Raw genomic sequence first — 13,795 nt, 5'->3', positions numbered from 1 at the left:
CTCACTCACACAATGTTGAAATCTGCACATTCACACACAAACTGTTCCCAGATTTACAGTTCACAGCACAGGTTTTCCTCTCCGCTCGGCTGTGCTGCCAATTCTCGGGTCAGTTGGAGTTTCCCAGCTCAGTAAATGTTAAACACTCTGAGGCCGGCGCTCCTCACAGTGTCTGTTCCCAGATTCAGGGGCAGGAGCCAATCACAGCTGTGGCTGGCTTAACCCATCTCTGCTTTAAGTTGTTATATTGATCTAATGCAGAAATATGTTTGACTAACATGAAAATACAAATGATGTGCTCACCGCCCCTGCGGCCTCTCTGTCTCTCTCTCCTCCGAAAATGAGGGACATATAACAGTAACTGGCGTCTGATCCATCCCATACTCAACACCCAGAGATGGCTATCAGAGAGAGTGAGAGCGACAGAGAGACAGATACAGTATCAGTCTTAAACTCCCAAACTGTGTCTCCATCTTAAGCTCAGTAATAGTATCACATATTCATGTACAGCACCAGCGGAAAAGACAGAGAGACAGACACTTTGTATCAGGGTCACCATATTACTCTCAGTGACAGTGCCACACCTTCACGTATTGCACCAAAGAGAGAAACAGGGGCATTATCAGTCTTGCACCTCCAACAGTGTTTCCACATCACGCTATATAACAGTATCCCGCCTTCACAGCCAGTACAAGAGAGAGCGGATATCAACAGTGAGACAGAAAGAGGGGAGAGGGCTGAGCGAGAGACAGGAGAGTGCGAGGTAGGGCGGTGAGGCATAGAAAGACATGCACAGTATCAGTTCCAGACTGACCTGCGAAGTCCCGTTTTATCCTGAAAGTTCCCATTGGAGAGACAGAAGATGCAGTCTCCTCTCTCACTGATATTGTACCAGAGACAGACACATTATTAATCCCACACTGCGGGACAGTGTCAGAGAGTGAGAGAAACAATGGCTCACATTTAACCCTCGCTTGCCTGTTGTAATCTCTGCAATCTTGCAGCTCCGGGCTGCTCGGTATTACTCTCAGTGACCGAGTGTTTTACTCTAATTAAACTGATCTCGGACTGTTTCTGTCAGATATTAAATCCTGCACGGTAACAGCAAACACTCCCACTCTCTCGTCCCTCCGATGTAGCTGCAGGATTGCTTTGTGAAGACGGGCTCATGGAGAGAAACACCCTGCACGGAATGATCCCAAATTGAGCATCTCCAAGGGACAAGGCTCCCAGCTTTAATCATTCTCTGTCCTTTCCCCCCAGGCCCAGTTCCTTTGCTCAGATTCTGATAAAAGTAAATTGGGAAAAGAGCACTTTGATTTTTACAGGCTGAATTAGTGCAGAGAGGTGCGCATGCGCGAATAAGCCCCGCCCCCTGTGTCGATTTCCAGTGAGAAGAGCGCGTGCGCCCTCCCCTCCCCCAGCCCTGCCTGTGATCACCATTCACTCAGTGAGCGGAAGAAGATGGTTTAAAACAGCAGGGAATAGAGACACCGCGGCCCCGGGGTAAGGCAGTGCAGCGCTTTGGGAGCGTGTCCGCAGATGGGTTCAGAGATCGGCATTGAGTTCAGGGGGAGTCGGAGGCTGTGTGTAAGGGGCAGAGTGGAGCAAGAACCAGCCTCAGTGCGTGGTGTGAGTGGGGGGAGGGAGAGGTCATTCTTGGGGTGTGTGTGGACAGCGTGTGTCCAGTGTAAGGGAGACAGAATGGGCAGAATCTGCTATTTACAATCTGCTGCTTTCTCTCTCCAAACCAGTAGTGAATGTTCCTGGTTTAGTTCCGTCGGGGGCTGTGTGTAAGAGGCAGAGTGAAGCAGGAACTAGTTCCGGAACATGGTGTGAGTGGGGGAAGGGAGAGGCCATTCTCGGGCTGTGTGTGGACAGTGTAAGGTAACAGAGAAAATAAATCACCTCGCTCTTTCAAATCTTTCTTTCCCCAAATCAGTAGTGAATGTTCCTGATTCAGTTCCAATCTCACCGTGTCTGTTCTTCTTGGACAGTGAGCAGTGGAAACACAGCCTGACAGTGAGGATGTGGGGAGTTTCACAAAGTGCATCAATTGCAGGCACCAGGAGAGGAGTGTGAGAGAAGATATTTTAAAGACCGGTTATATTGTTTCGGTGAACTGAGTTCTCCAGAACCAGGTTGCTGGTGATCGAGAGATACATTGTCGCTCCCTCAGGTACATCATATTCTCCCCTGCATCCATATCTTAGAACTAATGTTCTTGTCTTATTCTCAGAGCAAAATTCTTCAGCCAGAACAAATGTGATCTTTCTTCCACCCAGAACACAAGGAACAGTGCAGGCAGCTCCTTCTCACACACAGTAAGTAGATTATCACTCACAGACCGCAGAGAGACAGAACTGGCCTCAATCCTATTGTCACAGGCAGCAGAAGCAGTCAGTCCCATAGTGATCCGAAGTGGCAGAGTAACATTGTGAATCTTACAACCACATGGAGCAGTAGAATCAGATGGACAGATACAGTGCAAAATACACACTCACACACTAGGAATGAAAAGATACATAGAAACATAGAAAATCCCCTTAACTGTAAGGGCCACATCTAACTCCCTCTTGAATATATCCAATGAACTGGACTCCACAACTTTCTGTGATAGAGAATTGCACAGGTTTACCACTCTCTGGGTGAAAAAGTTTCTCCTCATTTCAGTCCGATATGGCTTATCTCTTATCCTTAGACTGTGACCCCTGATTCTGGACTTCCCCAACATCGGGAACTTTCTTCCTGCATCTAAGCTGTCCTGTCCTGTCATAATTTTATATGTTGCTATGAGATGCCCTCTCATTCTTCTAATTCCAGTGAGTGTAAGCCTAGCTGATCCAATCTTTCTTCATATATCAGTCCTGCCATCCTGGGAATTAATCTGGTGAACCTTTGCTGCACTCCCTCAATAGCAAGCACATCCTTGCTCAGATTAAGAGACCAAAACTGCACACAATATTCAAGGTGTGGTCTCACCAAAGCCCTGTACAACTGCAGTAAGACCTCCCTGCTCCTTCACTCAAATCCCCTCACTATGAAGGCCAGCATGCCAGTTGCTTTCTTTACTGCCTGCTGTACCTGCATGCCTACCTTCAGTGACTAATGGACCATGACACCCAGGTCGCTTTGCACCTCCCCTTTTACTAACCTGTCACCATTCAGATAATAAACTGCCTTCCTGTTTTTGCCACCAAAGTGGATAACCTCACAATTATCCACATTATACTGCATCTGCCATGCAATTGCCCACTCACCTAATCTGTCCAAGTCACCCTGCAGCCTCTTGGCATCTGCCTCACAGCTCACACTGCCACCCAGCTTAGTGTCATCTGCAAACTTGGAGCTATTACATTAAATTCCTTCATCTAAATCATTAATGTATATTGCAAATAACTGAGATCCCAGCACTGAACCTTGCGGCACCCCACTAGTCACTGCCTGCCATTCTGAAAAGGACCTGTTTATTCCCGCTCTTTGCTTCCTGTCTGCCAGTCAGTTCTCCCTCCATGTCAACACATTACCCCCAATACCATGTGCCTTAATTTTGCATACTAATCTCTTGTCTGGGACCTTGTCAACAGCCTTTTGAAATTCCAAATACACCACATCCACTGGTTCTCCCTTAGCCACTCTACTAGTTACATCCTCAAAAACCTCGAAGATTTATCAAGCATGATTTCCCTTTCATAAATCCATGCTGACTTGGACCGATCCTGTCACTGCTTTCCAAATGCTCTGCTATTACATCTTTAATAATTGATTCCAGCATTTTCCCCACCACCAATATCAGGCTAACTGGCCTATGATTCCCTGTTTTCTCTCTCCCTCCTTTTTTAAAAAGTGGGGTTACATTAGCTACCCTCCAATCCATAGTTACTGATCCAGAGTCCATGGAATTTGGGAAAATGACCACCAATGCAAATACTATTTCTCGAGCCACTTCTTTAACTACTCTGGGATGCAGACTATCCCTGGGGATTTATCGGCCTTCAGTTCCATCAGTTTCCTGACCACCATTTCCTGACTAATCAGGATTTCCCTCAGTTCCTCCTCCCCGCTAGATCCTCGGTCCTTAGTATTTTTGGGAGGTTATTTGTGTCTTCCTTAGTGAAGACAGAACCAAAGTATTTGTTCAATTGGTCTGCCATTTCCTTGATCCCCATTATGAATTCACCTGATTCTGACTGCAAGGGGACTGCATTAGACTTCACTAATCTTATTCTCTTCACATATCTATAGAAGCTTTTGCAGTCAGTTTTTTATGTTCTCTGAAAGCTTACACTTGTATCCTATTTTCCCCCTCCTAATTACACCCTTAGTCCTCCTCTGCTGAATTCTAAATTCCTTCCAGTCCTCAGGTTTGCTGCTTTTTCTGGCCAATTTATATGCCACTTCCTTGGATTTAACACTGTCCCTAATTTCCCTTGTTAGCCACGGTTGAGCCACCTTTCCGGTTTTATTTTTATGTCAGACAGGGATGTACAATAGTTGTAATACATCCATGTGATCTTTAAATGTCTGTCATTGCCTATGCACCGTCAAACCATTTAAGTATCATTCGCCAGTTTATCCCAGCCAAATCACGTCTCGTACCATCGAAGTTTCCTTTAAGTTCAGGACCCTAGTCTCTGAGTTAACTGTGTCGCTCTCCACCTTAATGAAGAATTCTATCATATTATGGTGACTCTTCCACAAGGAGCCATGCAAAACCAGATTGCTAATTAATCCCCTCTCGTTACACAGGACCCAGTCTAGGATGGCCTGCTCTCCAGTTGGTTCCTTGACATATTGGTCTAGAAAACCATCCCTTATGCACTCCAGGAAATCCTCCTCCACAGTATTGCTACAAGTTTGGTTAGCCAATCAATATGTAGGCTAAAGTCACCCATGGTAACTGCTGTACCCTTATTGCACGCATCCCTAATTTCCTGTTTGATGCCATCCCCAACCTCCCTACTATTGTTTGGTGGTCTGTTCACAACCCCAACTAACGTTTTCTGCCCTTTGGTGTTTCGCAGCTCAACCCATATAGATTCCGCATCATCCCAGCTAATGTCCGTCCTTACTATTGCATTAACCTCCTCTTTAACCATTAATGCTACCCCACCTCCTTTTCCATTCTGGCTATCCTTCCTAAATATTGAATACCCCTGGATGTTATGTTCCCAGCTTTGGTTACCCTGGAACCATGTCTCTGTAATCCCAATTACATAATATCCGTTACCAGCGATCTGTGCAGTTAATTCTTATGACGGATGCTCCTCGCTTTGAGACTCCAAACCTTCAGGCTTGTTTTTTTAACAATCTCTGTCCTTTTAGAATTATGTTGTAATGTGGTCCTTTTTGATACAGAATGAAGCCTACAGGCAATTACCAGAAATTGACAGGTACAGGATAAAATCCACGCTCTCGTATCAGAAACTAACATACAGAGTAAAACACTCATCCACATAGAAACATAGAAAAAAGGTGCAGGAGTAGGCCATTCAGCCCTTCAAACCTGCACTGCCATTCAATAAGATCATGGCTGATCATTCCTTCAGTACCCCTTTCCTGCTTTCTCTCCATATCCCTTGACCCCCTTAACCGTAAGGGCCATATCTAACTCCCTCTTGAATATATCCAATGAACTGGCATCAACAACTCTCTGCGGCAGGGAATTCCACATTCTGAGTTAAGAAGTTTCTCATCATCTCAGTCCTAAATGGCCTACCCCTTATCCTAAGACTATGTTCCCTGGTTCTGGACTTCCCCAACATCAGGAACATTCTTCCTGCATCTAACCTGTCCAGTCCCGTCAGAATCTTCTATGTTTCTATGAGATCCCCTCTCATCCTTCTAAACTTCAGTGAATAAAGGCCCAGTTGATCCAGTCTCTCCTCATATCACAGTCCAGCCATCCCTGGAATCAGTCTGGTGAACCTTCGCTGCACTCCCTCAATAGCAAGAACATCCTTTCTCCGATTAGGAGACCAAAACTGAACACAATATTCCAGGTGAGGCCTCACTACGGCCCTGTACAACTGCATTAAGACGTCCCTGCTCCTAAATTCAAATCCCTAAGCTATGAAGGCCAACATACCATTTGCCTTCTTTACCGCCTGCTGTGCCTGCGTGCCCACTTTCAGTGACTGATGGACCATGACACCCAGGTCTCCTTGCATCTCCTCTTTTCCTAATCTGCCGCCATTCAGATTATATTCTGCCTTCGTGTTTTTGCCCCCAAAATGGATAACCTCACATTTATCCACATTATACTGCATCTGCCATGCATTTGCCCACTCACCGAACCTGTCCAAGTCACCCTCTTAGCGTCCTCCTCACAGCTCACACCGTCACCCAGTTTAGTGTCATCTGCAAACTTGGAGATATTACACTCTAGTCCTTCATGTAAATCGTTAATGTATATTGTAAAGAGCTGGGGTCCCAGCACTGAGCCCTGCGGCACTGCCTGCCATTCTGAAAAGGACACGTTTATCCAGACTCTCTGCTTCCTGTCTGCCAATCAGTTCTCTATCCACGCCAGTACATTACCCCCAATACCATGCGCTTTGATTTGCACACCAATCTCTTGTGCGGGACCTTGTCAAAAGCCTCTTGAAAGTCCAAATACACATCCACTGATTCTCCCTTGTCCACTCTGCTAGTTACATCCTCAAAAAATTCCAGAAGATTCGTCAAACATGATTTCCCTTTCATAAATCCATGCTGACTTGGTCTGATCCTGTCACTGCTTTCCAAATGCGCTGCTGTTTCATCCTTAATGATCGATTCCAACATTTTCCCCGCTACTGATGTCAGGCTAACCAGTCTATAATGGCTCGTTTTCTCTCTCCCTACTTTTTTTAAAAAGTGGTGTTACATTAGCTACCCTCCAGTCCAAAGGAACTGATCCAGAGTCGATCGACTGTTGGAAAATGATCACCAATGCATCTACTATTTCTAGAGCCACTTCTTTAACTACTCTGGGATGCAGACTATCAGGCCCCGGGGATTATCGGCCTTCAATCCCATCAATTTCCCTTAAACAATTTCCCGCCTAATAAGGATATCCTTCAGTTCCTCCTTCTCACTAGACCCACTCTCCTCTAGTACATTCGGAAGGTTATTTGAATCTTTCTTCATGAAGACAGAACCAAAGTATTGGTTCAATTGGTCTGCCATTTCTTTGTTCCTCATTATAAATTCACCTGAATCTGACTGCAAGGGACCTATGTTTGTCTTTACTAATCTTTTTCTCTTCACATATTTGTAGAAGCTTTTGCAGTCAGTTTTTATGTGCCCTGCAAGCTTCCTCACGTACTCTATTTTCCCCTCTTAATTAAACCCTTAGTTCTCCTCGGTTGAATTCTAAATTTCTCCCAGTGGTCAGGTTTGTTGCTTTTTCTAGCCAATTTATATGTCTCTTCCTTGGCTTTAACACTATCCTTAATTTCCCTTGTTAGCCATGGTTGAGCCACCTTCCCCGTTTTATTTTAACTCCAGACAGGGATGTACAATTGTTGAAGTTTGTGATCTTTAAATGTTTGCCATTGCTTATCCACCATCAACCCCTTAAGTATCCTTTGCCAGTCTATTCATACCATTGAAGTTACCTTTCCTTATGTTCAGGACCCTAGTTTCCGAATTAACTTTGTCACGCTCCATCTTAATAAGGAATTCTACCATATTATGGTCAATTTTCCCTAAGGGGCCTCGCACAACAAGATTGCTAATTAGTCCCTTCTCATTATACATCGCCCAGTCTAGGATGGCCAGCTCCCTGGTTGGTTCCTCGACATATTGGTGTAGAAAACCATCCCTAATACATTCCAGGAAATCCTCCTCCACCGCATTGCTACCAGTTAGGTTAGCCCAATCAATATGTAGATTAAAGTCGCCCACGATTACTGCTGTACCTTTATTGCACACATCCTTTATTTCTTGTTTGATGCTGTCCCCAACCTCACTACTATTATTTGGTGGTCTATACAACTCCCACTTGCGTTTTCTGTCCTTTTGGAATTCCGTAGCTCCACTCGTACTGACTCCACATCATCCAGGCTAATGCCCTTCCTTACAAATGCATTGATTTCCTCTTTAACCAGCAACATCACCCCGCCTCCTTTTCCTATCTGTCTATCCTTCCTAAATGCTGAATATCCTTGGATGTTGAGTTCCCATCCTTGGATGTTGAGTTCCCAGCCTTGGTCACACTGGAGCCATGTCTCCATGATGCCAATCACATCGTATCCGTTAGCTGCTATCTGCGCATTTAATTCATCCAACTTATTCCGAATACTCCTCGCATTGAGACACAGAGCCTTCAGGCTTGTCTTTTTAACACACTTTGCCCCTTTAGAATTTTGTTGTAATGTGGCCCTTTTTGTTTTTTGCCCTCCACTTTTACTATTCTCCTTTCTATCTTTTGCTTCTGCCTCTATTTTATTTTCCTCTGTCTCCCTGCCTAGGTTCCCATCCCCCTGTCATATTGGTTTAACTCCTCCCCAATAGCACTAGCAAACACTCCCCCCAGGACATTGGTTCCGCTCCTGCCCAGGTGCAGACCGTCCGGTTTGTACTGGTCCCACCTCCCCCAGAACCGGTTCCAATGTCTGAGGAATTTGAATCCCTCCCTTCTGCACCACTCCTCAAGCCACGTATTCGTTTGGGCTATCCTGCGAATCCTACTCTGACTAGTACGTGGCACTGGTAGCAATCCTGATATTACTTTTGAGGTCCTACTTTTAAAATTAGCTCCCTAAATTTGTTTTGTAGGACTACATCCTGTTTTTTTACCTATGTCATTGGTCCCTATATGCACCACGACAACTGGCTGTTCACCCTCCCTTTTCAGAATGTCCTGCACCCGCTCCAAGACATCCTTGAGCCTTGCACCAATGAGGCAACATACCATCCTGGAGTCTCGGTTGCGGCCGCAGAAATGCCTATCTATTCCCCTTACAATTGAATACCCTATCACTATCGCGCTCCCACTCCTTTTCCTGCCCTCATGTGCAGCAGAGCCAGCCACGGTGCCATGAACTTGGCTGCTGCTGCCCTCCCCTGATGAGTCATCCCCCTCAACAGTACCCAAAGCGGTGCATCTGTCTTGCAGGGTGATGACCGCAGGGGACCCCTGCACTACCTTCCTTGCACTGCTCTTCCTGTTGGTCATCCATTCCCTATCTGGCTGTGTACCCTTTACCTGTGGTAAGACCAACTCACTAAACGTGCTATTCACGTCATTCTCAGCATCATGGATGCTCCAAACTGAATCCACCCGCAGCTCCAGTGCCGAAATGCGGTCGGTCAGGAGCTGGAGGTGGACACACTTCCCGCACACGAGTCTTTATAGGCCTCCTCGAACCCGGACTCGCGCTGCTCAACTGCCCAAACCCCTCCTCCGACGAGTCTTTATAGGCCTCACCGACCCCGGACTCGCGCTGCTCAACTGCCCGAACTCCTCCTCCGACGAGCCTTTATAGGCCTCACCGACCCCGGACTCGCGCTGCTCAACTGCCCGAACTCCTCCTCCGACGAGTCTTTATAGGCCTCACCGACCCCGGACTCGCACTGCTCAACTGCCCGAACTCCTCCTCCGACAAGCCTTTATAGGTCTCACCGACCCCGGACTCGCGCTGCTCAACTGCCCGAACTCCTCCTCCGACGAGTCTTTATAGACCTCCTCGACCTCGGACTCGCACTGCTCAACTGCCCGAACTCCTCCTCCTCTGAGTCTTTATAGGCCTCACCGACCCCGGACTCGCGCTGCTCAACTGCCCGAACTCCTCCTCTGACAAGCCTTTATAGGCCTCCTTGACCTTGGACATACCAGAGATGCAAAGTCAAATCCACACTTCCATACCAGACACCCACTATATAAGAAAATAAGAATATAAGAAATAGGAGCTGGAGTAGGCCATATGGCCCCTCTAGCCTGTTGCGCCGTTTAATACAATCATGGCTGATCCGATCATGGACTCAGCTCCACTTCCCTGCCCGCTCCCCATAACCCCTTATTCTCTTATCGGTTAGGACACTGTCTATCTCTCTCTTAAATATATTCAATGTCCCAGCTTCCACAGCTCTCTGAGGCAGCGAATTGCACTGATTTACAACCCTCAGAGAAGAAATTCCTCCTCCCCTCAGTTTTAAATGGGGGGGCTCTTATTCTAAGATTATGCCTCCTAGTTCTAGTCTCCCCTATCAGTGGAAACATCCTCTCTGCTACCACCTTGTCAAGCCCCCTCATAATCTTATACGTTTCGATAAATCACCTCTCATTCATTCTTCTGAATTCAATGAGTGGGAGGCCCAACCTCCTCAACCTTTTCTCAACCCTTCATCTCTGGAATCAACCTAGTGAACCTTCTCTCAACTTCCTCCAAAGCAAGTATATCCTTTCGTAAATATGGAAACCAAAACTGCACGCAGTATTCCAGGTGTGGCCTCATCAATAACCTGTATAACTGTAGCAAGACCTCCCTGCTTTTATACTCCAGCCCCTTTGCAATAAAGGCCAAGATTGCATTGGGCTTCCTGATCACTTGCTGTACCTGCATACTAACCTTTTGTGTTTCATGCACAAGTACCCCCAGGTCCCGCTGTACTGCAGCATTTTGCAATCATTCTCCATTTAAATAATAACTTGCTATTTGATTTTTTTTCTGCCATAGTGCATGACCTCACACTTACCAACATTATACTCCATCTGCCAAATTATTGCCCACTCACTTAGCCTATCTGTGTCCTTTTGCAGATTATTTGTGTCCTGCTCACACATTGCTTTTCCTCCCATCTTTGTATCGCTAGCAAACTTGGCTACGTTACAGTCGGTCTCTTCTTCCAAGTCGTTAATATAGATTGTAAATAGTTGGGGTCCCAGCACCGATCCCTGCGGCACCCCACTAGTTACTGATTGCCAAACGGAAAAAGAACCATTTACCCCGACTCTCTGTTTTCTGTTAGTTAGACAATCCTCTATCCACGCTAATATATTCACATCAACCCCGTGAACTTTTATCTTGTGCAGTAACCTTTCATGTGGCACCTTGTCAAATGCCTTCTGGAAGTCCACATACACCACACCCACTTTATCCACCCTGTCGGTTACATGCTCAAAGAATTCCAGCAAATTTGTCAAACTTAACTTCCCCTTCATAAATCCATGCTGACTCTGCCTGACCGAATTATGTTTTTCCAAATGTCGTGCTAATGCTTCTTTAAGAATGAACTCTTCAACATTTTCCCAACCACAGATGTTAGGCTAACTGGTTTATAGTTTCCTGCTTTTTGTCTGCCTCCTTTTTAACCGAGTGAGGCTCTCGGGGGCCCCGGGCAACACCGATCGCGGCTCTCGGGGGGCCCCCGGGCAGCGCCGATCGCGGCTCTCGGGGGCCCCCGGGCAGCGCCGATCGCGGCTCTCGGGGGCCCCCGGGCAGCACCGATCGCGGCTCTCGGGGGCCCCCGGGCAGCGCCGATCGCGGCTCTTGGGGTGCCCCCGGGCAGCGCCGATCGCGGCTCTTGGGGTGCCCCCGGGCAGCGCTGATCGCGGCTCTCGGGGGGGCCCCCGGGCAGCGCCGATCGCGGCTCTCGGGGGCCCCCGGGCAGCGCCGATCGCGGCTCTCGGGGGCCCCCGGGCAGCACCGATCGCGGCTCTCGGGGGGGCCCCCGGGCAGCGCCGCCGGGCCCGGCACCAGCAAACCCCGGGGGCAGCTCCTCCCCCACATCAGGAAAACAACAACTTGCGTTTCTACAGCAGGCCCAGCAATTCCCAGCCGCTCTGTGTCAGGGTGGGTGCTGGATGTGAAAGTCACTCCCTGGCCTCCTGTGTGGGTCTGTTTGTTGCATCAGTTTGAGCTGGATGGAGAGGGGGGTGAAGCTGCTGGGTTTCACCCCCAGTAATTCTTGACCCAGTGGGACCAACAATTTCCCATGTGGGATTGTCAAGGGAGGTGGGTTCCCTTCGATGAAGGACAGTACTGACCCAGATGTGTCTTTCCAACAATTCGGCAGCTTTCATGGTCACTTTTTTCTAGTGCTAACCCCACAAATAACCAGAGTCATTAAGCTCAATTTCACAACCTGCCTTTGTGTTTTTGTGGGTTCTCTCTCACACTCCCTTTTTCCTGTTTGAAATTCACTTTACAGGGTGTTAAAAGGGGAAGATTTGTAGACTGGAAGCTCAAACCAAACATCACCTCAAGATCTGACAGTCACTTGATACATTGGGACTGGAATATCATCAGCTTTTGACCATTGAAGCAGAAGGCACTGTTCACAGTGGGGAGAAACGGTACACGTGCTCTGTGTGTGGACAAGGCTTCAGCCAATCATCCAACCTGGAGAGACACAAGCACAGTCACACTGGGGAGAAACCATGTAAATGTGGGGATTGTGGGAAACAATTCAACTACCCGTCTCAGCTGGAAATACATCAGCGAAGTCACACTGGGGAGAGGCCGTTCACCTGCTCCAACTGTGGGAAGGGATTTACTCGATTATCCCACCTGCGGACACACCAGCGAGTTCACACTGGGGAGAGGCCGTTCACCTGCTCCGACTGTGGGAAGAGATTCACTCAGTTATCCAGCCTGCTGACACACCAGCGAGTTCACACCGGGGAGAGACCGTTCACCTGCTCCGACTGTGGGAAGGGATTCACTGCATTATGCAGCCTGCTGAGACACCAGCGAGTTCACACCGGGGAGAGGCCGTTCAACTGCTCTGAGTGTGGGCAGGATTTCACTCTGTCATCCCACCTGCTGACACACCAGCGAGTTCACACTGGGGAGAGACCTTTTAAATGTTCTGACTGTGAGAAGAGTTTTAAAAGCAAAGAGCATCTGCTGAGACACCAGCGAGTTCACACTGGGGAGAGGCCGTTCACCTGCTCTGAATGTGGGAAGGGATTCACTATATCATACCACCTGCTGAGACACCAGCGAGCTCACACTGGGGAGAGGCCATTCAGCTGCTCTGAGTGTGGGAAGGGATTCACTCAGTCATCCCACCTGCTGAGACACCAGCGAGTTCACGAGAGGCCATTCACCTGTTCTGAGTGTGGGAAGGGATTCACGCAGTTATCCGACTCGCTGACACACCAGCGAGTTCACAGTGTGGAGAGACCGTTCCCCTGCTCTGACTGTGGAAATGGATTCACTAGCTCATCGGTCCTGCTGACACATCAGCGAATTCACACTGGGGAGAGGCCGTTCACCTGCTCAGAGTGTGGGAAAGGATTCATTCGGTCATCCCACTTGCTGAGCCACCAGCGAGTTCACAAGTGACTGCAGGGGTTGGATTCTGCTGTTATTGCTGCTGTTAATCACATCCCAGACTGAATCGTGTTCATTCTGACAGTTGGGGTTTATAACTCCTGTAACGCTGATGTTAATAACTCCTGTAACTGTACTGGAGTTTAATATTTGAGATATAGACACATAAATTAGTGTTGCTTTCAACACATTGCTGTGGATTTTTGTCTTTCCCACCTGAGTGTTTAGCATCACCTGGCTGGAGCTGAGAAAGGACAATCTGGGGGGAGGATCTTACAGGGGGAACAGAACTTCAGCCTGGACACAGTCCTTCAGGGCCACACTAAGAGCATCTCATTCTTCTGAACTCCAATGTGTATAGGCCCACCCTACTCAACCTACCTTCATAAGTAAACCCCCTCATCTCCGGAATCAACTCTGGAATTTGCAGCAGACATGAGCAAGGACCTGAGGCTTACTAAGTGACACATATTTCATTACAGACAAGGTTACACTGGGTGAAATGTTCAGTTAGAACATGAGAACATAAG

The 13,795-nt window shown here is 47.7% G+C and overlaps 1 protein-coding gene and 1 long non-coding RNA gene across 2 annotated transcripts in view; both read left to right on the top strand.

Annotated features, from left to right (window-relative positions):
* LOC139229901 (zinc finger protein 850-like) overlaps positions 1 to 13,451 on the top strand; it is a 101,599-nt gene extending 88,148 nt beyond the window's left edge. Inside the window, exon 6 of the mRNA XM_070861539.1 lies at positions 12,434 to 13,451. Within this exon, the coding sequence (XP_070717640.1) occupies positions 12,434 to 13,277 (844 nt within the window). The 3' untranslated portion in view covers positions 13,278 to 13,451. The remainder of the gene's footprint in view (positions 1 to 12,433) is intronic.
* LOC139229904 (uncharacterized) lies at positions 1,422 to 12,299 on the top strand. Its single transcript, XR_011587850.1, has 3 exons — positions 1,422 to 1,506; positions 2,240 to 2,324; positions 12,139 to 12,299. It is a non-coding gene; the product is annotated as an uncharacterized lncRNA (long non-coding RNA).
* Positions 13,452 to 13,795: the final 344 nt, after the last annotated feature.

Source organism: Pristiophorus japonicus, chromosome 19 (genome assembly GCF_044704955.1).
Source record: "Pristiophorus japonicus isolate sPriJap1 chromosome 19, sPriJap1.hap1, whole genome shotgun sequence".
Classification (NCBI taxonomy): domain Eukaryota; kingdom Metazoa; phylum Chordata; class Chondrichthyes; family Pristiophoridae; genus Pristiophorus; species Pristiophorus japonicus.
The sequence above is the reverse complement of the archived record's forward strand: the minus strand, read 5'-3'. Positions and strand labels throughout refer to the sequence as shown.